This window comes from Megascapheus bottae, chromosome 1, assembly GCF_031878675.1.
Source record: "Megascapheus bottae isolate mThoBot1 chromosome 1, mThoBot2.hap1, whole genome shotgun sequence".
NCBI lineage: Eukaryota > Metazoa > Chordata > Mammalia > Rodentia > Geomyidae > Megascapheus > Megascapheus bottae.
In genome coordinates, this window is record NC_143509.1 from 42,096,320 (window position 1) to 42,122,657 (window position 26,338).

The 26,338-nt window shown below is 36.8% G+C and overlaps 1 protein-coding gene across 4 annotated transcripts in view; it reads left to right on the plus strand.

Moving 5' to 3' along the window:
- Nucleotides 1–26,338, plus strand: part of Atp11b (ATPase phospholipid transporting 11B (putative)) — a 109,107-nt gene that overhangs the window by 24,523 nt on the left and 58,246 nt on the right. For all 4 annotated transcript variants that reach the window (XM_090342598.1, XM_090342622.1, XM_090342605.1 and 1 more), the window contains exons 4-10: nt 889–969; nt 5,036–5,143; nt 6,029–6,157; nt 6,677–6,780; nt 13,740–13,787; nt 16,029–16,093; nt 23,742–23,823. In XM_090342598.1, coding sequence (XP_090198724.1) covers nt 889–969; nt 5,036–5,143; nt 6,029–6,157; nt 6,677–6,780; nt 13,740–13,787; nt 16,029–16,093; nt 23,742–23,823 — 617 coding nt within the window. The remainder of the gene's footprint in view (nt 1–888; nt 970–5,035; nt 5,144–6,028; nt 6,158–6,676; nt 6,781–13,739; nt 13,788–16,028; nt 16,094–23,741; nt 23,824–26,338) is intronic.

Below are 26,338 nucleotides of genomic sequence, written 5' to 3' on the forward strand. Positions count from 1 at the left end.
ATAAGATCTGTGTTCTAGATAACTACATATAATTATTGCAGATACTTTCCTAGCAGTTTATCAAATCTTCATTATGACTTATATCATAATTGCAACCTAATTTTTCTTGCTATACTGTGGTTCTGCTGGGTTTAACAGAGTCACTCTTGGGGGTGGAGGAAAAGTCTTAACGCTATTCTGAATGCTAGGATAAAACTTACTATAGAATTTTCAGCATTTTTCAGGTTGTGCAAAGAATGTGATGTGAGATCTGAATAGCTCTACGGCTAAATAGTATTGAAAAAGAACTTAGGTGTTAAGAAAGTAGACTGGCCAGGCATGGTTGTATACACTTAAGTTCCTAGACTGGGAGGCAGAGACAGGAGGATCAAAAGTTCAGGGCTTAGCCAGGTGCCAATGGTTCACATATGTAATCCTAACTACTTAGGAGTCTGAGACCTGGAGGATTGCAGTGTGAAGCCATGTTGGCCAAAACAATCTGTGAGAATCCATCTCTAATTAACCAGCAAAATGTGTAATGGGAAGTATGACTCAAATGATAAAGTACCAGCCATGAGCAAGCAAACTGAATATGAGGTCCTGGGTTTTAGCCACAGGGCAGGAAATACAATGTACTTATAAACAGGTTTGTTTATTTAAAAGTGCTTTCTAACAACTGAAGATAGTTTTTTGAATACTAAAAAAAAAATGTTTGAGGCCAGCTACCTCTAGGCCTTGAGTGGGTATAAGCATACCTTGAGAGGGTGTAAGCATTCAATATTTGTTATTGTAAGGTTCTAAAATTATGAACTAGCTATACCCATTGCTTAATATCCAGGGGTTTTAGTTATTAATAGTCTAGTGTATGCAATATAAAAATAAAATACTATGCTTTTTTTTCAAATCTAGCTTATGATTGATACACCTACCAGTCCTATTACCAGTGGTCTTCCATTGTTCTTTGTGATAACAGTAACCGCCATAAAGCAGGTATGAAGTGCTTCTTCTTGTTTTTCAGATACATTCATAAGTTACTAAGTATTTCCACTCCAAATGAATACTTACTATTACAGAGTAATTTTCATAATAAAGTAGCAAATTTGTTTGCTATATGATACAGTTAAGATGAGTTAGGTACTTTGTGACCATGAATGGTTACTGCCATGAAAAGATGCTCCTTTGAAAGAAGCAACATCTAAAGCCAAGGTCATATGAACAAACTACTTTACATATGAAACATTTTATTATAATCATCTTGGGAAGTTTGGTGATGTTTAAAAGAAGTGTAAAACTCAAGGAGGCTATGTTTGTAGGAATAGAGCATTTAGTTCTATATGATAATAAAGATTGTGAATTTCTTTAGTACTTTGTTGGTTTTTTTTTTTGTGGGTTTTTTTTTGGCCAGTTTTGGGCCTTGAGCTCAGGACCTGGGCACTGTCCTTGGGCCTTCTCAAGGCTAGAGCTCTACCACTTGAGCCACAGCACCATTTCTGGCTTTTTTGTCTGTATGTGGTACTGAGGAATTAAATCCAGTTCTTTGTGCATACTAGGCAAACACTCTACCACTAGGCTATACTCTTAGCCATTCTTTTGTACTTTTTGCCACTTATAGATGTCATTTGTTTCATTAGACCCTATCTTAGTCCCTCATGCTTTTTGCAATGTATTTTTCTCTTAAATGGTTTCATCTTGTGTAGTAGTTCAAGGTACCATCCACATGTTGATGGTTCCGATTTATATCTATACTGAAATTGTTCTTTGTACTCCAAATACACACGTATATCTGTACAACATTTCCACTTGTATATCTCACAAGAATTGCAAACAGAATTCTGGGTGGCTTTCTCTTTGAAACTATTTATTTTCACTGCTCCCTTGTTTATTAACAGCACTGGTATCTTACCACATGAACTGGTATCCTTTTCCTTGAACGGTTTTGATCCCTACCTTCGAGATCTTTCAAATTAGTTCAACTCTCATATTATCCTTCATCTCAACTAGGGATAATAGTCTCCTATTCTTGCTCTCCTATTCTTTCTTAAAATCAGATCAAAGTGCCCTTCAGCTTAAAGCTGTTTAATGATTTCGTATCAGACTCTAACAAAAATACAGATCTCTTCAGTGATTTATAGGGATAGACATATATATTTATATATTTTTTTAAAATTTATTTATTTTTTTTTTTTGCCAGCCCTGGGCTTGAGCTCAGGGCCTGAGCACTGTCCTTGGACTTTCTCAAGGCTTGAGCTTTTCCACTTGAGCCTCAGCACCACTTCCAGCTTTTTTCTATGTATGTGGTACCAAGAAATCGAACCCAGGTCTTCGTGCATGCTAGGCAAGCACTCTACCACTAGGCCAAACTCTCGGCCAACATATATATTTTTGGTTCCTTCGTTTCTTCCATTTGTCCTTTTACTAACTCTCCTGGAGCCATACTTCGCTTCTCAGCCTCAAGCATAGTAAACATGCTGTTGTCCCAAGTTTATGACTTAGACTCTCTCCTAAAAAGTTCATTTTTCTTTGATTCTTAAACTTGGGCATTTCCTTGCCACTGTGTCATTTTTCTTGAGATTACTAGTCATGATCTAGTGTTGTATATATTGATTTGTCACTTTCATGTACATGTTTAACTGCAAAGACAGACACTTTTATATACTTTTTTCCCCAGTATATTTCAAATGACTAGAATGTAGCCATGTATGTGTATGGGCTTGAATATTTAAATATTTGGTGAACAAATGATACTTTTTAATTGGATACTTATAAGGCAAGTATATTGCAATATTTCCTGCTCTTATTTCTCAATGTAGATTTTGACCAAATATAGGCTGCATTTAATTAAAAACTAATATAGTAACTGAGTTGAGAAAGTTCATGATGAATGCATGCTTGTAAAAAAAAGTTTAATATAATAAAATGAATAACATGTCTCCTAAAAGAGATTAAAATACATAAAAATTTGAGGATAAGAGTTAAGAAAATTAAGCTAAGACCCTGGATTCGATTCCTCCCTACAACATACATAGGTGGGAAAAATAGCCGGAAGTGGTACTGTGGCTCAAATAGTAGAGCTATAGTCTTGAGAAAGCCCAAGGACAGGGCTCAGGCCCTGAGTTCAAGCCCCAAGACTAGCAAAAAAAAAACCCCAAACAAACCCAAAAGCAAACAAAAAACAAAGAATTAAAATTATGCTTCAAACCTGTGTAGTATGATTACTACAGTTGAACACTATCTTTAGTTGAATTTCTTGACAAGGAAGGCAAAATGGAAAATAAAAATGTTTATATAATTTTCAAAGAGAAAATTTGATCTATCAAAATGTTCTCTCTTATTAAAACTAAATTTAAGGAGTCAGTGTTTTCTTTTTGCAATAACTTTTTATGTTTTAAGCATTCAGAAACCACATATTGGAGACTTTCACACATTGTTTGCAGATTTATATGTCTGTCACTATTAATCAATAGCACAGACTTTGGAGAAATGATAAAAATGAACATTGCTATATTCCAACTTTCCTTTCTCTCCTTTTAGTCTGCCTTTACCTTTTGCAAAATGTTATACACACACACACGTGTGCAAGGCATACACGTACATAATCAAGACAGAAAAATCGCTACAAAGAGAAAAACAGAGGGATTATGTGTCAAAATGTTAGAAGTAACTGCCTCCTAGTAGGATTTCAGCTGCATTTTAATACTTGTTTTTATTTTTATTTCTTTCTGTATTTTTAAAATTTTTTTTCTTGCAATTAATATAAGGGTTACAATTCTATTCGCCAGACAGAAGGTACATTACTTCACACAGATTGATACTCCTTCTCATGTTTTTGTCCCCACTTCCTTCCCCCTACCCCCTCCCCTCATCTTCTTTTCCCCTCTTCACTATCCTATTTCAAATCAGCAAATAAACATATATACAATATACCAGATAATAAGGTAAGATACTGTAACAATACGAGAATAACCAAGGGACAACAAAAGAGATGAGAAATAACATAGTACATTAAGAACAACAGTCACAGATTATATAGCTCTTGTTTCCATATCCTTAGCCTCATCCTATATGGCCTTATGTATCTAGGTTTTGAGCTATTGTAATCCTCTGCTAGGAGAGTCCAAGGTTTGTACTAATTATTACAAATGAGGGAAACCATTGAGCCTACGTTCCTTTGGGTCTGCCTTACTTCACTTAATATGATTTTTTTCCAAGTCTTTCCATTTCCTTACAAATGGGGTGATGTCATTCTTTCTGATGGCAGCATAGAAATCCATTGTGTATAAATACCACATCTTGTTGATCCAATCATCTACTGAGGGGCATCTGGGTTGATTCCATATGTTTGCTATGGTAAATAGTGCTGCAATGAACATCATTGTTGTGCTAGTGGATTTAGTATATCCTTGTTTCTGAATGATTGGGTAAATGCCAAGTAGTGGAATTGCTGGATCATAGGGGAGCTCTATGTTTAGTCTTTTGAGGAACTGCCAGACTGCTTTCCATAGTGGTTGAATGAGTTTATACTCCTACCAGCAGTATAGTAGTGATCCTTCCTGCCCATATCCCTGCCAGCATCTGTTGTTAATTAGATTTCTTGTGGCATTCTAACTGGAGTGAGGTGGAATCTCAGAGTTGTTTTGATTTGCATTTCTTTTATGGCCAGAGATGTCGAGCATTTCTTTGTGTCTATAGGCCATTCTTATTTCTTCTTCAGAGAAGACTCTCTTTAAGTCTTTGGCCCATCTTTTGATGGGATGGTTGTTTCTTTAGAGATTAGTTTTGGAGTGATTCCATTTTTTTAGCTATTGATATATTTTAGATATGAGGCCTTTGTCTGCTGTGTGGTTAGTGAAGATCTTTTCCCACAATGTGGGCTTTCTCTTTAGCTTGCTAGCTATGTCCTTTGCCATACAAAAGCTCTGCAGTTTAATGCAGTTCCATTTGTCCAAACTTTCTTTAATTTATTGTATTTCTGGGTATTTATTAAAATTATTTTTTTCTTATTTGTTAAAAGTTTCTTTATACTAAAAAGGATTTTTTTTCTGTTGGATATTTATAGGGATATGAGGACTGGTTACGACATAACTCAGATAATGAAGTAAATGGAGCTCCTGTTTATGTTGTTCGAAGTGGTGGCCTTGTAAAAACCAGATCAAAAAACATTCGGGTATGCATGTGGTAAATATAGAAAATTGTGAGAGTTTTTGTTTTGTTTTGTTTTTGATTTGTGCCAGTCCTAAGACTTGAACCTAGGGCCTGGGCGCTATCCCTGAGCTGTTATACTGAAGTATACTACTCTATCATTTGAGCCACAGTTCCACTTTGGCTTTTTGGTGATTGAGGCCAAGAGTCTGTGTCACAGACTTTTGTGCCCAGACTGGCTTTGAACTGTGATCCTCAGATCTCAGCTTTCTGAGTAGCTAGGATTATAGGCATGAGTCCCAGTGTCTGCCTGAAAAACTTGTATTTTTTCTTTGTTTTTGCCAGTCCTGGGGCTTGAACTTAGGGCCTGAGCACTGTCCTTGTGATTTTTCAAAGATAGAGCTCTACCACTTGAACCACAGTGCCACTTCTGGCTTTTTCTATGTACGTGGTACCAAGGAATTGAACCTCGGTCTTTGTGAATGTTAGGCAGGCACTCTAACACTAGGCCAAATCCCCTGGCCCCCAAAAAGCTTGAATTTTTTAAAAAATTTTTTATTGTTAGTGTAATGTATAGTGGGATTACAGTTACATTAGCCAGGTAGTAGGTGCATTACTTCTCACACAATGATACCCCTTCTCATGTTTTTGTCCAAAAGCTTGTATTTTTATTTCACAGTTTTCTCTTAAGTGTATTGTAGTTTCAAGCTTGTTTTCTTAAACTAAGTCCTGTGATAGGAATAGGGACTATTACTCACTATAGTATGTTCAAGTTCTGCTCATGTTCATCTTTACAACTACAAAGGAGGAAATAAATTGAAATTTTATAGGCCCTTTATGTAGTCAGTGAAATTAGTCCTTGCTTTTAAAAACCTTTATATATTTATTTTTCCCCCCAAATTCTTCATAGGTAGGTGATATTGTTCGAATAGCCAAAGATGAGATTTTTCCTGCAGATTTGGTGCTTCTGTCCTCAGACCGATTAGATGGTTCTTGTCACGTTACAACTGCTAGTTTGGATGGAGAAACTAACCTAAAGGTTTGTTCATGTGTTTTGAGTGTATATGCAAGATAGCTCTGAATTATAATTTTTTTGTTTCAAATTCCTAGAACTTAAAAAATGTAACCTTTCTTAAAAACTAAAAGCTATTGTGTATTTATTTTAAGAGTAGTTTTATATAGTTTGTTCAAGTTAAAAATTTTATGAAATAGAATCTTTTAACATTTTGATAATTTTAAAATTAAGTTTATATTTTCTCATTTAAGGTAAAATTAAGGATGACAAATTCACTTTTTTCTTTTACATTACTTATTTTTAACTCAGACAATAATGGCTGTGCACTTACGACTTAATTTCCTTGTATTTAAATTGTCTGTAGACGGATAATTGTAGCAGTCCTTTCTTTGTTGTTTGTTTATTTTATAGTATTCTCTATTTTGCTATCTAGTTATTGACCTCAAGTACAGAATATCATGATTTCTTTTGTGAGAGACATTTGAAGTTGTTACTATCTAAGGTCACATTTGAGTTAGAGATTCATCTTTTATCTCTCTCTAGACACATGTGTCGGTTCCAGAGACAGCCCTATTACAGACAGTTGCCAATTTAGACAGTCTTATAGCGGTGATAGAATGCCAGCAGCCAGAAGCAGACCTGTACAGGTATGGTGTAATGTATAACATAGTCATCTCAAGTCTTGTTAGCAGACCTTATTTTGTAACTTAAAAATGAAATCTTTATCTAACTGGAAATATTATTAGGGAGAATACTATTTGTTAAGGAAGGGAGTACAGTTAAGGTGGGAGGAAACTGATGGTAGAATTTGCTAGAATTTTAAACAAAAGAATGATTTATTTTATTTTTTGCCAGTCCTAGGGCTTGAATACAGGGCCTGGGCACTGTCTTTGAACACTTCTGCTTAAAACTTTACTACTTGAGCCACAGAACCACTTCTGGCTTTTTCGGTGTGTGGTACTAAGGAATCAAACCCAGGGCTTCATGCATGCTAGGAAAGCACTTTACCACTAAGCCACACTAAGCCAAGAATGATTTTTTGAAAAGGCTTTTGTCTTCAGATTTCTTCTACATTGGTATGAAATAATATAGTCATTTTATAGCTTTATCAGTAGTTTTAGAAGTTATTGGCATATTTCCTTAGACTAAAATAATTCTAATGATTTTGTTAGAGTCTTCATGAAGTTGGGCTATATATTTCTGTTACTATATATTGGTTTATAGGAGATAATAGAGTGAAAAAAAGTTATTATTACTACTACTATTATTTACTATTACTGGAGTTTAAAAGTAGGATCTCATTCTTCCTGGGCCAGTGATCTACCATTTGAGTCATGCCTGCCAGCATTTTTCTGGTTAGTTGGAAATGGAGTCTCTCAAGGACTTTCTGCTCCATGTGGCCTCAAACAATGATCCTCCAGATCCTAGATTCCTGAGTAGCTAGGATGACAGTATAAGCCATCAGTGCCTGTATTTTATATCAATATTATCTTTAAACCCTATAAGTTCATCAAGGACAAAAGTGTACTCATTTATTGTTTTTACTCATTTATTACTTGATCTCAATAAACACAGATTTAAAAATCCTGCTTTTCGTTTTCAGATTTTTTTTTTTTTTGGCCAGTCCTGGGACTTGAACTCAGGGCCTGAGCACTGCCCTTGATTTTCTCAAGGCTAGAGCTCTACTACTTGAGCCATACTTTTGCCATAGCACCATTTCCCGCTTTTTTCTACTTATGTGGTACTGAGGAATTGAACCCAGGTCTTCATGCATGCTAGGCAGGTAGTCTACCACTAGGCCAAACTCCTGGCCCAGTTTTCAGATTTTTTTTTTTTTTGCCAGTCCTGGGCTTGAGCTCAGGGCCTGAGCCCTGTCCTTGGACTTTCTCAACGCTAGAGCTCTACCACTTGAGCCTCAGCACCACTTCTGGCTTTTTTTTCTATATGTGGTACCGAGGAATCGAACCCCGGTCTTCATGCATGCTAGGCAAGCACTTTAACCACTAGGCCAAATTCCCGGCCCCAATCCTTGTCTTTTTGATGGAACTTTTTTTCTGTATAGTGTTGTAAATTCCTGCATTTTCATCAAACTCAAATGCAGTATAGAATTTTCCAATTAACTAAAAGGTTTGGGAATACATGTTTTAAAAAAAAACACTTAAATTGATGGATCAGTGGTGACTCATACCTGTAATTCTAGCTACTCAGGAGGCTGAGATCTTAGGATCACAGTTCAAAGCCAACTGAGCCAGAAAAGTCTTTATGAGAGTTTTTTCTCCAATTATCCACTCAAAAATCAGAAATGGAGCTGTGGCTCAAAATAGTAGCTCAGGCACAGTGCCTAGGCCCTGAGTTCAAGCCCACAACGGACAAAGAAATGAAGCCAAAAAAAAAAGTGCAGAATTAAGCAAGTATAAGATTCATATGAGAGGGCCAGGAGTTTGGCCTAGTGGTAAGAGTGCTTGCCTAGCATGAACAAAGACCTGGGTTCGATTCCTTGGTACCACATACGTATTAAAAGGTGGAAGTGGCACTGTGGTTCAAGTGGTAGAGCTCTATCTTTGAAAAATCACAAGGACAATACTCAGGCCCTGAGTTCAAGCCCAAGGACTGCCAATTTAAAAAAAAAAAACAAGATTAATATGAGATAAGACTAATGCTTAAATTTGATGATTATAATGAGCTTTTATAATACAAAAATTATGGATAGTTATGCTAGTTTTTTTGGTTTGTTTTAGGTTAAAGGATTGTGTGTGTGTGTGTGTGTGTGTATGTTTGTGTATTGGGTATTGTACTTATAGCCTCACACATGCTGGACAAACATTGTTGTCACTGAGCAACACTACTAGCACCTAATTTTTATTTTATATGAATTTTTGTTGTTGTTGATCATGGGGCTCCACCTCTAGGCCTGACCATTGTCCCTTAGCTCTTCAGCTCAAGGCTACTGCCCTACCCCTTGAGCCACAGTGCCTGTTTCCTACTGATTAATTGAAGATAAGAGTCTCTGGACTTTAGTGCCCCAGGCGGGCTTTGAACCTTGATCCTCAGATCTCAGCCTCCTGAATAGCTAGGATTACAGGTGTGAGCCACTGCACGCGGATTTGTATGAATTATTATTTTTTTTTATCAATTCAACCAACACCCTTATGAGAGGTGTTACGTTAAAAGAATGTTTTCCTGGATGAACTCATAAGACATACAGTTGATATTTATATAAAATTTACTTTTGGCAGTTCTGGTATTTTAACTCAAGGTCTTATATTTGCCAGGCATGTACTCTTGAGCCATGCACCATTAACTTTTTTTTCTTTTTTTAGGGTCAATCTTGGAGCTTGAACTGACAGTCTGGGTAGTGTTCTGGAGCTCTTTTGTTCAAGGTCTTACCACTTGAGCCACAGTGTCACTTCTGTCTTTTTTTAGTTGGAGAGTCTCACAAACTTTCCTGCCTGGGCTAGCCTATAATAGCAATTCTGAGATCTCAGCTTTCTGAGTAGCTAGGATTTCAGATGTGAGCCACCATTGCCCAGCTTTACTTTGTTTTTCAGATAAATTCTCTTATATCTTTTTTCTGCTACTGGGATCCTCACTCCTACCTCTTCCTGCTAACTAGCTTGAATTACAGGCATGTGCTACCCTGTTTAGCTTGTATTTGTTTTTGTTTTTTGTGAGTCATGGGGCTTAAACACAGGGTTTGAGTGCTGTCCTTGAGCTTTTGTGCTCAAGAATAGTACTATATGACTTTGAGTCACAGCTCCAGTTCCAGTTCGTTGTTGTTGTTGTTGCTCTTTGGTGGTTAATTGAAGATAAGAGTCTCACAGACTTTTCTTCCCCAGCTGGCTTTGAACCATAGTCCTCAAATCTCAGCCTCCTGAGTCGCTAGGATTACAGGCATAAGCCACACTATCTGGCTTAACTTGTTTTGAGACAGGGTCTTGCTTATATTTTCCCAGGCTGGCTTCAGACCACAATGATCTTATTTTTTTTAGCTGCATAGCAGCTAAAATTACTGGCATACAGGAGCATCCCTGATCTATTTTTACTTTTCTGTCTACCACATTTAAGTGAAATAGAAAGATTTTAAGTATGTAAGTAGTAGCTTGCTGAGTTATATTTCTAGATATTGGTAAAGAATTTTATTGATATTAGGTACCTACTGAAGTTCAATGTTAAATAGTTACAGTTCTCCATGTATAAATGTATTAAAATTGTTTACATATATGTAAGCAAGGCATACACATACATAAGCAAGACAGAAAAATCACCACAAAGAGAAAAACAGAGGGATTATGTGTTAAAATGTTAGAAGTAGCTACCTCCTAGTAGGATTTCAGCTGCATTTTATTTTTTATTTTATTTTTTTTCAAGAGGTTGATATCTGAGGATCATGGTTCAAAGCCAGCCCAAGCAGGAAAGTCCATGAGATTCTTATCTCTAATTAATCACTGAAAAAAATAAGCCAGAAGTGTCAGCTGCATTTTAATACTTGTTTTTATTTTTATTTCTCTTGTATTTTTTGAAAGACTATAGATTTAGTGACTTTTTAGAAAAGCATTTCCTGCTATACTGCACAATACCTTTTTTTTTCTATACTGTGAATATCATCCATTGATTATTTATTAATGCTAAGCAAGTACTCCACTAAGGCCATGTTTTTTGCTTTTATAATTTTTTGAATTGGATATTGCTCTTCTTTCTTTCTTTTTTTTTTTTTTTTGGTCCAGTCCTGGGGGCTTGAACTAAAGACCTGAGCACTGTCCCTGGGCTTTCCTCAAGGCTAGCACTCTACCACTTGAGCCAGAGTACCACTTCTAGCTTTTTCTGTGTATGTGGTAACTGAGGAATTTGTATAAATTAGATATATATATATAGTTTTATATATAGATATATATATATCAACATGAACTCCAAGATATGGGGAAAAGAAATCTCTCTCTCTCTTTCTCTCTTTCTCCCTCTCTTTCTCTTCTGTTGTTTTAGTTTTTTATTTTGATGATTCTGTTTTCTTTATGGTATATTCAAGTGTATATCTTTGGGAGGGTTGGGGGGAGGGCACAGAAGTTGAAGGAAAAAGGGTGGAAATGTGGAGCTCACTAGTCATTGAGGAAAGTGATTTATACAACTCAGTGCGGGAACAGAAGACACTGTACAAATGGAAATGCATTTATTACCTGACTTGTGTGGAATTTTAATCCCTCTATCTATCACCTTTTAAGTAATAATGAAGTAAATTAATTAAAAAATAATTTAAAAATAAAGAATACTGAATGAGACTGGCTGTAGTGGCTTATGTCTATTATCTCCAATAAATCAGTAAAAAGCCAGAATTGGAAGCTTGACTCAAGTGATACAGTGCCATCCATGAACAGAAAAACCTGATTGAGAATGTGAAGCCTTGAGTTCAAGCCCTTGTACATACTTGTACATACGAAACAAAAACAGTGAATTTGGAGAAATGGAAAAAGAAAATGCAAGATGTGATGATCCTCTGTTTAAGTAGCCTGAAGTGATACTTAGGAGTGCCTAAGTATCAAGGATAACAAAACAAATTCAAATAAAAGAAACAAGACAGGTGCTGATGGCTCATGCCTATAATCATAGCTACTCAAAGAATCTGAGTTCTGGGGATCATGGTTCAATACCAGCCCAGACAGGAAAGTCTATGAGACTCTGATCTCCAGTTACCTATTAGAAAAGCAGAAGGGGAGCTGTAGGTTAAATGGTAGAGCACTAACCTTGCACAAAATAGCTCAGGGACAGTTTAAACCCCACAATCAACCAAAAACAACAACAAAAAAGAGGATTAAGACAAGCTCAAACATACAGCTTTTTGCTATTTTATTTTATCCTTCCCACTCAGTGTTGTATATATAGTTGTTCAATGAATTATTTATTGAATATGTAAGTAAATATGTGATATGGTTCAATGGTCTATTTTATGTAGTAACTATGTAAATATTATATAATTGTTCATGTATGTGCATTTTCCTGTAGCAGTTTTTAAATGATAACCAAACTAATAATAACAGTAACGTAGGTGCTGGAATGTGGCTTAGTGGTAGAGTGCTTGTCTAGCATGTATAAAGTCCTGAGTTCAGTTCCTCAGTACCACATACAGAGAAAAAGCTGAAAGTAGTACTGAGGCTCAAGTGGTAGAGCACTAAGCCTTGACTACAGAGAGGCCCACGGACAGTGCCCAGGTGCTGAATTCAAGCCCCAGGACTGGAAAAAAAAATAATAATAGTAACATATAACATTGAGATTTTTGCCAGTCCTGGGCTTGAGCTCAGAGCCTGAGCACTGTCCTTGGACTCTCTCAAGGCTAGAACTCTACCACTTGAGCCTGAGCCTACGTCTGTCTTTTTTCTATGTATATGGTACCGAGGAATCAAACCTAGGTCTTTGTGCATGCTAGGCAAGCACTTTACCACTAGGCCAAACTCCCAGCCCTGACATTACTATTTTTAAAACATTTTTACTCATCGCCTCATTAGTAGCTGGAATGGAGATGGCAAGAACATTCAGTTCTTTTTTTCTTGTCAGTCATAGGGCTTGAACTCTGGGCCTGAACTCTTCAGCTCAAGGCTGTGGCTCTTAAGCCACAGCACTGCTTCCCATTTTCTGGTGGATAATTGGAGATAAGAGTCTTTTTGTGCCTAGTCTGGCTTTGACCCGTGGTCCTCAGATCTCAGCCTCCTGAATAGCTAGGATTATAGACATGACCCATTAGTTCTCTGCAGAACATTCATTTTTTGTTTTGGGGGTTGTTTTTTTTGGGGGGGGGCAGTCCTTGTGCCTGAACTCAGGGCCTGAGCACTGTCCTTGGGCTTTTTCAAGGCTAGCATTCTATCACTTGAGCCACAGCACCACTTCCAGCTTTTTCTGGGTATGTGGTATCAAGGAATTGAACCTAGGGTTTCATGCATGGTAGGCAGGCATTCTACCATTAGGTCATGCTCCTGGGCCCAGAACATTCCATTTTTAAAGCTAAAGCTTTACAAATTTTATAATTTAAGCCATGACTAGTGAACCATTCATATATGTGTGTGTGTGTGTGTGTGTGTGTGTGTGTGTGTGTGTGTGTGTAATATATATAGTACTGAGGTTTGAACTCAAGTCTTCCCACTTTTTAGGCAGGCTCTTTGTCACTGAGGTATAGCTCCAGCACATTTTTGCATTGGTTAAGTAGTCCCACTTCCTGCTCAGACCTGCTGGACCATGATCTTCCTACTTTTTACTTCCCACTGTGGCTTCGATGATAAGTACACATCACTACCCCCAGCATCTTCCCTTGAGATGAAGTCTCGCAGTCTTTTCTGTTCAGACTGACTTAAAATAACAATCCTCTTGATCACAGTCTTTCACACAGCTTAGATGACAGATATATTTCCACCATGCTCAGTTATTTATTGTATATGTCTTTTTAAACCTTTTGCCCAGCTTAACCTTGAACCTCAGTCCTCCTAATTTCAGCCTCAATTACAGACGTGAACCTGTAAGGCCTGGCTAAAAGACTGACATTGTTTCAGTTGGGTGAACAGTGTTAAAGTTCTTAACATAGTCGACCTACTGATTTCATATTTTTCTAATATGATATATTTTATAGATTCATGGGACGGATGATAATAAGTCAACAAATGGAAGAAATTGTAAGGTAAGGATAATTCATATTATCTAATCATAAATGAGAAGTATTGATGAACTGAACTAGAATGTAAAGAGAAATTAAATGAATAGAAGCATGTATTGGGGAAGAATCAATTGAAAAGCATTTAACATTTCACCTGCTAGGTAATTTATAGCAGCAATAAGTGAGAATGAAATAGACCATATACAAAAAAAATTGAAAAAGATTTTTATAGTTGTATTTCTGGAGTATTAGATAGTAACTTTGAAAGGAAATATAGTTGCTTTTAATCAGATCCTTACCCATTTAAAGCCATACTGAGAAGTCAAGAATGTCAAGGCTGAGGGTGTAGTTCAGTGAAAGAACACACACTTAGCTGGTAGGGAGCCCTGGATTCAGTCCCCATTACTCACCTCTCCCTCCCAAAGCCCCCAAGATTATGAAAAATGTTTAATGTCTAGCTTTTATGAATACTATAATCTTCTTAACTTCAAAATCATTCAGTACAAGGCTGTGTACTGTGACCAGACCAGAACTACTTACTTATTCTTCTTATTGTTCTTCTGTTTGGTTCATTGGTTTTGATTTATTTTCCTTCAATTCTCAGGTTAACTTCTGGCAGTTTAAAACTTTGCTAATAAAATGAGATTATATTGTTACTTATGACCTTTAAGGCTTAGTTTAGAATTGATCTCTGAATTAGCCCTTGAATTTTCTAATTAAATTTGAGATGACGCAGCAGCTTAAGCCTCCAGTCCTAGCTAGTTGGGAGACAGATTGAGGGATTGCCCTTTTGGGTCAGTCCTGTGCAGTAATGTGCACTTTAGGAAAGCACCACAAATAAAATGATGGCAGTCTATACTGGCCTGGGTATAAAGTATGACCATATCTTGGAAATAAATGCAAAAGACGGTAGGATTGCTCAAGTAATAAAATGTAGTTCAAACCCTAATTCTGTCAAAAAATTGATGTGCCACCTCTTTTTTGGAGATATGTTCAGTTTATACTGGTTCCGGAAAGACTTGAGCAGTTTTAATTGAAATCCTCAAGATATGCCGCCAAAAGTATGTATCAGCACTGAGTCACATTTTTAATAAATGCTAACATAGAAGCACATCCAATTAACTCTATAACAAGACCTGTATATGTGGAAAATCCCTGCTGAATTATTTCTACAGTGAAAACTGTAGACATACCTTCTGAATTACGTTAAGATACTGTGTCTGGTAAAGAAAAATAACAGTTGTTAAGTCAGCTCCTAAAGAGGTTAAGAATCATACTCTACTAAATCAAGTGGAATGAAGAAGTCATTACATCTTAGCTTTGTATGCCAATGTGAACTCAGAACATTTCTCTTCATTTATAACCAGTACCAAGTGGATAAATTTTTATTATAGTTCTTTAATAGTGAGCTGCTGAATTAACTTTGGAATATCCACAGTGTTCTACAAACACAACTATTAAAGCCATACTTGTTAGCCATGTCCTAAAACACTGGCCCTTTTGCTTTTTTAAACAGTGCTTGAGTTTGTTTTTTCACAAATTGTGTAGATTCTGTATAAGTAAATTTATATGTATCTTTTAGAAAAGCATAATCGACTTTTAAACTTGACCATAATAGAGTATTAGTCTTTTTGTCTTCCCTAAGAAAATACAATTTTCTTTCTAATTATTCCTTGTAATTTTATATCTCCTTTATGGAGAGAAATTCAAACAGCAGGAAGACCTGTGCTCCAAGAAGTGTGCAATTACAAGTAGTCAAGCTGTACTGTACAATCTTGTTGACAAAAAAAACACTTAACATACTCTCTACATTATATTTATAACCAGCATAACTTTAGTTGTGTGATCATATACTGTAATTTTATGTTTATGTTGCATTGTAAGTTCTGTATTTTCCCTCTAAATGTTGTTTATTAATTTTGCTCAGATTTTAAAAATGTTATCTTCTGCTAAACATTCTAAATCACTTATCTGACTATTTTATGTTAAAAAAATTCGGAGCTAGTGGCTTTATAAGTATGTTTTCATGCATAATTTTATTTCTGAGCCACTAACCTTAAATTAGCTGAAATGCTAAATCAGATGTTTGTTGTTATCATGACTAACATCATGATTGCCCTATGCAGCTTTATAGGAGCTGGATTTTGGATTTGTATAAAAGCAGTGTTGTAGCTATTACTTGAAGTATCTCATATTGAAGATACCATTTAATTGAACTGAAGCTTTGATGTATTCAGTGCTTTTGGCTTTCTTTTTTTTCTTTAGACCTCTGGGACCAGAGAGTCTTTTGCTTCGTGGAGCCAGATTAAAAAACACAAAAGAAATTTTTGGTTAGTATATAATTAATTTTTTATTATTCTTTTGAATGGATGCTTTATGTGGAGTTTTTGTTTGTTTTATGGTTTTGTCCTCAAATCCAGGATGCTTGCTGGTGCTAGGCATGAACTCTACTATTCATGGCATATAAGAAGTTTTGTGGATTGGAATCATGGCTCTGATGGTTGAGTGCTAGCCACAGAGCAAAAGCCTTGGGTACCAATTTAGAGTCCCAGTCTTGGTCCTAAAGATAAAAGAAAGAAAAGTATCACACACACACACACACACACACACACACACGCACGCACGCACGCACGCACGCACACACACGCACGCACACACACACACGCACATATGCTGGTCCTGAGGTTTGAACTCAAGTTTTGGTCTCTGTTGCTGAGCTCTTGTGTTCAAGGCTTTGCCTTTTGAGTTACACTTTTACTTTTGGGTTTTTGGTAGATATAATAGTCTTGGTAGGGGGCCAGGAGTTTGGCCTAGTGGTAGAGTGCATGCTTAGCATGCACGAAGGCCGGGGTTCAATTCCTCGGTACCATATGCATAGAAAAGAAAAAGCTGGAATTGATGTTGTGGCTCAAGCAGTAGAGCACTAGCCTTGAGAAAAGTCCAAGGACAATGCTCAGGCCCTGAGTTCAAGCCCCGCGACTGGACTGGCAAAAAAAAAAGTCTTGTTAGACATAATAGTTTTGGGAACTTTCTTGTGCTGACTGGCTTTAAACTATGATCCTTAGATCACAACCTTGGGTGTGAGCTATTGAAACCTGGAAATATATTAAATATTTTTTAAAGGCCCAATATTTGCAGCCTTTTGGGTTGAATTAGTTCATTGCTTAACATGTATGTGATGGTTTTCCTACAAAAAATGGTTTTTGTATATTTCTGTTAATGTTTGAATAATAGACTAGAACCTTTATATTGTGTTTATGAAAATTTGTAAAACTGAGTACTAAGAAAATAACTCTAGTACTTTGACTTGAATAGATGAGAGCCAATATAATCTAACATACTAGGGTAGGGTAGTAAGCCTCTTGTGTAACTCTTTTATGGTTATTCCAAAGTTGGATAATAACTACTGATGTTTATGCTTGTGTGAATGTGTGTGTATTGTCTGTTCAATTTCTTACAAACCCCTGAGTGTATATCAGGTACTATTGTGATATGTACTTTATTATATCAAAAGGGATGAATAAATAAACTCTGAATACAGACTTTGCATTATCAACTGAGGAAGTTGATAATGACCTTTAGCTGTCAATTCATTTTACAAAAAGACCTTAAGTATCTTGACCCACTGTTTCAGCTCTTTTTTTATTAAAACTTTTTAGTAGCACTGAGTTTTTACATCATATTTCAAATGTGTTCTACAAATAAGTATTCAAAAATGGAATCTACATGCAATCACTGGCACATAAATTTAAGAACAAAATTAAAAGTAAGCTGAGTCTTTGTCATAAATACATATCAATCTATATATCAATATATGTCTATAGAATATATATCCTATTGTAGACCTATATGTCTATATAGATATATTTATATCTCTAAATTCATGTCAGTGACTTGGAGTACCTGAGGATTGAGCCACCACTCTTTTGTTTCGATCTGTCACCTACATATCGAGGAAACCATGTGCTTTTTGTTTCTTTGGTCTTAGCTTATCTCACGCAACATAATTGGTTCTAGTTCCATACACTTCCCAACAACTGCCATTATTTTATCTTTTCTGATGGACATTAAAACTCCATGTATGTATGTACCACATTTTTTGTATCCATTCATGTGTAGTGGGGCATCTGGGTTGATTCCATTGCTTGGCTATTGTGAACAGTGCGCTATGTACATGACTGTGTAGGTGTCCTTATCATATCTTGAGTTATGATGTTCAGGGTAGATTCCTAGGAGTGGTATGGCTGGGTTTTAGCCAAGGTCTATTTTTAGTTTTTTGAGGAACCTCCAAACTGCTTTCCAGAGTGATTGTACTAATTTACGTCCTCAACAGCAGTGCAGTCTATTTTTTATTTTTATGTACTATGTTGCTTTTAGGTCTCAGGGTATCTGATAAAGTAATCATTTTTTATTATGTGAAGGGGCTTGTTAAATCACATCTGTAATCTCAGATATTTGAGAGGCCGCGATCCTTGGAAGGATCCTGGTTGAGATTATCCTCAGGCAAAAACACAAGACTCTATCTGAAAAATAAACTAAAAATAGGTAGGAATATGCCTTAAGTATTAGAACGTGAAGCTGGAAATTCCAGTAGTCCAAGTGACAGCAAACATACACACACACACACACACTTTTTTTTTTTTTTTTTACTTTAAGAAGCTGTAATCCTAGCTACTCTGGAGGCTGAGAATAGAGGATTGCTGTTCAAAGCCAACCAGGGAGTAAAAATCTTAGAGACTCTTTTTGTTTTTTGTTTTTTTTTTTTGGCCAGTCCTGAGGCTTGAACTCAGGCCCTGGGCACTGTCCTTAGACACATTTTGCTCAAGACTAGTGCTCTACCATTTGAGCTATAGCACCACTTCCAGTTTTTCTATGTGGGTGGTACTGAGGAATCGAACCTGGGTCTTTGTGCATGCTAGGTGAGCAGGTAAGACCCAACTCCCAGCCCAAACTTTGAGACTCTTATCTCCAGTTAGCCACCAGAAATCTGGAAGTGGTGTTTTGGCTCAAGGGGTAAAGGGCTAGTGTTGTGCTAAAGAGCTCAGGGACAGTGCCCAGGCCCAGAGTTTCAAGCCCTACAACCGACAAAAAAAAAAAAGAAGAAGAAGAAGAAGAAGCTGGGCCAAGTGGCTTATGCTTGTAATTCTAGCCACTGGGCAGAAAAATCCATGATATTCTTAGTGTCATTTAGCCTGCAAAAAGCCCGAAAAGGAATTGTGGCTAAAGTGATAGAGTGAAAACTAAAGGATAGCACTGTAGCTCTGAATTTAAGCCCTGGTGCTGACACTAACAAAAGGAAAAAAAACAAAGAAAACAAAAAGATAAGAACAAATTAGCACTCTGGTACATTGTTGATAGTTGTGTGTATATATATATATATATATATATAAAGTTTGACCATACCCACTTGCATAAGAATGTTCATAGCAGCATTATTCACAATTGCCACAGAGTATAAATGAACAAAATATGGAATAGATGTATGATAGTATCCAATAAATGAAATATCAATTCATGCTACACCATGGATGAATCTTGAAAATATCTTAAGTGAAAGAAGTCAGACATAAAATCTCATATTTATTTGAAATATCTAGAATAGGCAGACTCACAGAGATAAGGCAGGTATGTTTTTCCGAGGGGTTAGGGACAAGAGAAGACTAAGGAGTGATAATCTAATGGGTGATGAAGTTGTCTTCTAGTTGCCTCGCAAAATTGTGAATTTACTGTGTGCTATGAATTGTACAGTTTAAATAGTTTCGGTGGTAAATTGTATATTTTACATAATTTTCCACCATTAAAAAAAGTATAAGCCAGCCACGATGGCTCACACCTGTAATACTAGCTACTTAGGAGGCCAAAAATCTGAGGAATGTGGTCAAAGCCAGCCCAGGCACTAAAGTCTGTGAGACTTTTTTGTTTGTTTGTTTTTGCTAATTCTGGAGCTTGAACTCAGGGCCTGAGCACTGTCCTTGGGCTTTCCTCAAAGCTAGCATTCTACCGCTTGAGCCACAGCATCACTTCTGGCTTTTCTATGTGTGTATACTGAGGAATTTAACTTAGGTCTTCATGCATGCTAGGCAAGCACTCTACCACTAGGCCAAACTCCAAGTCCCAAGTCTGTGAAACTCTTTATCTCCAATTAACCATCAGAAAACTGGAAGTGCTGCTGTGGACTCAAGGGCTGAGCCTTGAGCTAAAGAGCTCAGGAACAGCACCCAGGCCCAGAGTTCAAGCACCACAACTGACAAGAAAAAAAGAAATTATAAGCCAGGTGCCGGTGACTTATGCCTGAAATCCTAGCTATTCAGGGGGCTAAGATCCAAGGACTGTGATTCAAAGCCAGCTCTGACAGGGAAATCCTTGAGACTCTTATCTCCAGTTAACTTCCAGAAAACCGGAAGTGGCACTGTGGCTTAAGTGGTAGAGTCATGGCCTTGAATTGAAGAGCTCAGGGACAGCCTCCAGGCCCAGAGTTCAAGCCCCACTACCCCTTCCCCCCCCAAAAAAAAAAGCTTGCCTTGACTGATTCCATGTGCTCCCCACTTTTAATCCCATTATTACTGTTATTCTTACTTATCATCAATCTTTCACATTCTTAAAAATGCATTTTCTTTGTGCTTTTCATTTACTCTGACAGATGCACATGGTATTTCTCAAGTAAGAGCTGGCAATCCTGGCCTGTCACACTCTGGCCTCCAACTCATTGCTCCTGCTTAACAGTGCTTTTTATTTCCACATTTAGCTACATTTGTGATGGTGATCTATCTTTACCATCCTTTTCCCCCCATCAATTCCAACTTAAATAATAGAGTACTATTAATGTACTTTTCCCATATCTGTTATGACTCAAAACCAGGACTTCTATGGCTTCCTTTTCTTGTAGGTTGAATGACTAAGTTCCTTAAGTTAGACTTGTAAAACCTTTAAAACTGGCTGGCTGTGGTGTGTTCCTTTAATCTTAGTATTCTGGAGGATGCTCTTTTGTTCAAGGAGTCTAGGCTACGTAAGTACAAGACAAATTTGTGTTATAGATCAAAACCCTGTTTTGAAAAAACAACAAAAAGAAACTCTGAAAACAAGAGCCAATTTTTAAGAAATTGTTACACAATATTTTTTCTGTTGTTTTCTTTATGCCGTTGAATACATTTATTTCCAGAATTTGTTGTTGGTGGTGGTAGTCATGGGGCTTGAACCCTGGGCCTGAGTGCTGTCCCTGAGCTCTTCAGCTCAAGGCTACTGACCTACCCCTTAGTGCCAGAGTGCCACTCCCAGTTTTCTAGTGGTTAATTGGCCATTAGTGTCTCTTGGACTTTAGTGCCCGAGCTTGTTTTGAACTTGGATCTTCAGATCTTAGCCTCCTGAGTAGCTAGGATTGCAGGTATGCGCCACCTACCCGGCTTCAGAAAATTTTTTGAGTGTAAAACATGTCATGAGTATATTTGAATATTTTGTTAAAAAAAAAAAAGCTGGGCTGGGAGTTTGGCGTAGTGGTAGAGTGCTACCCTAGCATGCACAAGGACACAGGTTCAATTCCTTGGTACCACATACACAGAAAAAATCCGGAAGTGGTGCTGAGGCTCAAGTGGTAGAGCTCTAGCGTTGAGAAAGTCCAAGGACAGTGCTCAAGCCCTGAGCTCAAGCCAGGACTGACCAAAAAAAAAAAAAAGCCTACAGCCGGGTGTTGGTGGGTCATACCTGTAATCCTAACTACTTAGGAGAGTAAGATCTTAGGTTCATGGTTCAAAGCCAGCATGGGTAGGGAAGTCCATGAGACCCTATCTGCAATTAACCATCAAAACGCCAGAATTGGAGCTGTGGTTCAAGTGGTAGAATGCTGTCCTTGAGCTTTTTTCCTCAAGGACAGTACTCAGGTCCTGACTTCAAGCACAAAAAAAACCAAAAAATGAACTTACACAATAAGTACTAAAGGAAACCAAGGGAATATAAAACATCTATAACTTAAAAAAGAAATACTGATCATAATTCAGAGAAATGATGGAAATATACAGTCAGTATACTAAATCCTTCTGCTAAGGCATTAAATTAATTCCCAAAAATAAGATTTGTAACTCTTTTGCCAAGACTCAACAGCTTTAAGTAATCTAGTCTTGCTTATACCTCCAATCTCTTTTGTGCTTTTCTCTAATTCACCCTCGTCCACCATACCATCATACTTCCTCTTGAAAGTAGAAAGTTCTGGTAGGTGCCGTGGTTCACTCCTGTAATCCTAGCTGCTCAGGAGGCTGAGATCTGAGGATCTCCATTCAAAGCCAGCCAGGGCACTAAAGTCAGTGAGACTCTTATCTCCAATTAACCACCAGAAAACCGGAAATGGTGCTGTGGCTCAAGGGGTAGAGTGGTAGCCTTGAGCTGAAGAGCCCAGGCACAGTGCCCAGACCCAGAGTTCAAGCCCCACAACTGACAAGACAAAAAGAAAAAAAAAATCATGTGAAAAAAATGGAACACAGTACTACTAATGTATAGTAGAACTATTGCCAGAACAAGTTAAATCTAAATTGAAAGAAGATAGAAAAATAAAAATATTTCATCAAGGTGATAAAATTATATTTCAAATTTGCCTTTTAAATTTTCACTTAAGGTTAATAGTCTTTTTAAAGGAGTATTATATATATGGAAAAATAACCAAGTATAACTACGTAAAAATACTCATCCCATCACCTAACTAAGAATGACTGACTAGCATTTGGGGAAATTATTAGTCCTCTCAGCTGATATATACATAAATAGAAGTTACATATAAAATAAAAATTAGAATCCTTCTCTGCATACTGTATTTTTTGCTTGTTTTTGTTTTATTGTGAGGTCCTGGAGTTTGAATTCAGGGCCTGGGCACTGTCTCTGAACTCTGTAGCTCAAGGCTAGTAATCTCCCACTTGGGCCACAGGTCCAATTCTAATTTTTTGAGTGGTTAATGGGAGATTGCTTAGAGTTTCCTGCCTATTCTGGCTTTAAACCACAATCCTCAGATCTCAATCTCCTGAGTAGCTAGGATAACAGGTGTAAGCCACAAGTACCTAGCAACAGACCACTTTTAACTTGCTTGTTAACAATGTATTTTACATATTTTCCTTGTATACAAATTTAGGTTTAATAATACATTTGTAAAAAAAAAATTAAAGTAATATCAGTAGAGTTAAAGCTCATTAGTAAACTGAACATGGAAAATGAGTAGCTCAAGAACCCAAACCCATAGTATTCTGAAACCGTTTAAGATGAACACTAAGCAGCTCTAAGGCCCAAATAATAGACTATAAAATAAAGCAAATGCTGAAAGAATGATTGATATTCCTTTACCTATATTATAAAATGATAAATCTAACAAAGTAAAGAAACAGTGCAGCAGAATAAAGAAGCTAAAGACACCTATATGAATCCTAATTCCCACAATCATTCCCATGAACTGGAAACGTTTGAGCTGCCTCTGTGACTGAATAACTTGACAAAGCAGACCTTTAATTCCCTTGAATTACACATCAGTTGATGTTTATAGGTAATTCTTGGGTGATATTGGAATTGCTTTGAGAACTTGTATAATTTTTATGGCTGTCATCATTGGAGAACTCCCATCTAGTTGCTCTGTAAAGAGATAATTCAGAGCAGGTTTTGCCTGCTTTTCTAAGAAAATGTTAATCACTTCTTTTTTGTCAGTAACTTTTGAGACTGCATTCTGACACTGATAACGGTGGTGTATGGGGCTTTACATTTCTACACAGAGGGAATAGCTCCAAGCTCTGTAGCACAGCATTTTTAAAAATGTATGTGAATGTATCTGCATCTGAAGCAGGTATGTCAGGATGGGCGTCCTTGACTGGCCCTCACACTGGCTCTGCACTCCAGCTCCCATCTTGCCCTCTTGCTTAGATTCCGGATGGCTACTGATACAATTAACCTACCTCTCCAGTCTTCTACCTTCTCTCTAGAGGATTATTTTAAAGGATGGTTTTTGTTTTGTAGGTGTTGCTATATACACAGGAATGGAAACTAAGATGGCACTAAATTATAAGAGCAAGTCACAAAAACGATCTGCAGTAGAAAAGTAAGTTTTATATGTACATAATTACAATTATGTATGTTTATTAAACCAGTTGTTAAAATACATTTATCAAATCAACTGAACAAAGTGACATCTTTGGCAATAGGAATAATATTTTATATTTCTTATATAAAGATTGCATTTTGCATGGTACTAAAGTATGACTTTAAAAATTAAGGGGCTGGGAATTCGGCCTAGTGGTAGAGTGCTTTCCTAGCATGCACAAAGATCCAGGTTCAATTCCTTGGTACCACATACATAGAAAAAGCTGGAAGTGATGCTGTGGCTCAATTGGTAGAGCTCTAGCTTTGAGAAAGTCCAAGGACAGTACTCAAACCCTGAGTTCAAGCCAGGACTGGCAAAAAAAAAAAAAAAAGTGTTAGCTAAATCTCAATCAAATTAACTTTCCCATGATAATAATTAAAAAGAAAAAAAAATGTTAAACAACTATAAGAAGGCACTGGAAAGTTTCTTTCTTTTTTTGGGAGGGGGGTCATGGGACATGAACTAGGCCTAGGTGCTGTCCCTGAGCAATTCATCTCAAGGCTACCTTCGTATCCCTAGGTCTGGGGGTTGTCATTGTGCTCTTTAGCTCAAGGCTACCGCCCTACCCCTAGGCCTGGGTGTTGTCTCTGTGCTCTTCAGCTCTAGGCTACCACACTACCCTTGAGCCAAGCCCCACTTCCACTTTTCTTGGGGTTAATTGGAGATAAGAGTTTCAGGTCCTTTTGTGCCCCGGGCTAGCTTTGAACCTTGATGCTCAAATCTCAGCCTCCTGAGTCACTAGGATTACAGACATGAGCCACCTTACCTCACCCAGCTGGCACTGGAAAGTTTCTTGAAAAATGACAAGGAGTTTAATTTAGCTGAAAGATGTCCACAGTCTGGGAAAACCTTCACATATAGCTCTTTATCAGAAGGTCTGCCCCAATTTCCAAGCTTCTTGAGGCATCAACAAATCTCAGCTCAGACTAAGGGGAGTAAGTGGTAGAACCCTTACCTAGTATGTGCCAGGCTCTAGATTTAACCTCCAACATCCCAAAGATGAAAAACAGTTTAGACTTTACGAAATGAGAAGACAAGATTCAAAGTTGGAAGAACAACTAGGTTAGGTGAAAATGTTTAAAGGAGAGAGCTACAGAAGGGTATAGACTTGAAAATTACATATAAACTTTGCCCAGATCCTGGGTGACAGTTCTGTGTTCAAGTAAAAGAACCAGCAACAAGAAACTGACAGAACTGAATAGAGAAATTGCTGCCCATTGCAATATGCAGGTGGTAGAGCCCAACCAAGTTAACTGCCTACTGTAGTATAAAATCAGCACTCTACTGAAGAACATGAAAGAATACAAATTTTTTGCAGCCTATTACTTATAATGTCCAATACGCAATAAAAAAATAAGCAGACACAGGACACTTGTTGAAAATCCATAATGCCCTACTGTGATTCAGTTTCCAGCATACAAATATAAGGAAAGGAAAGGAAAGAAGAAGAAAGGAAAGGAGAGGAAAGGAAAGGAAAGAAGAAAAGGATTTAATGTCATCTGTATATTAATTACCACTCCAAAGAACTGTTGCATCATACAACAGAATCTGTCATATTTATAAATGATTCTTTTATTTGTGTGTATTCCTTATTATACTCTCACTATCCCTGCAGAGATAATCTGTTTCCCATCTCTAGTTTTGTAATTTTGAAAACATTATACAACAATAATACAGTATTATCTTTTGAGCTTGAGTTGAAAACACCAAGCTAAGGTTTATTCTGATGTATGTATTAATAAATCATTCATTTTTTTCTTGTTGAGCTGTATTCCATTGTATAAATATGCAAGATCTTTCATCCAACTATGAACCCATGAAAAGACACTGGGCTATTTCATTTTTTTTCCTGTAATAAATATAACTGTTTGGGATATTCTTATGAGTTTATGTGTAAGCATAAAATTCATTTCTCTGGGATAAATACCCATTAGAACAATTGGTAGGAAATAATTTGTATATTTGTTTTGCAAGTAACTGCCAAATTATCTTCTAGAACAAATATCACATTTTTCATTTCTATCAACAATGAATGAGAGATTTCACTTTCTGTAGCTTCTATCCAGCATTTGGTATAGTCTTGTTTGTTTTAGTTAGTTTTTATGGGAAGTGTGGCAATAGCTTTATGTGGTCCTAATTTGCTTCTGTTCAATGAAGTTGAATATATATATATATACATATATATTCATATATATATAATACCAGTAGACCAATTATTTTTATATTTTTAAAATGTTTTTGTTTAGTTGATACACAGACAGATTACAGTTACATGAATCAGGTACAATCAGTACAATCATTTTTGAACCATTTTTCTCCTTCAGTTGCTCTATCCCAATCTTTCCCTCCCATCCCCACCCATAAGATATCCAGTTCATTTTCTACATAGTACCTGGTGAGTATTATTCTTGTATTTGTTTATCCTTATTCCACCTTTTCTGTGCCTTCCTTTGCCCTCTCAAATGCAAACAAA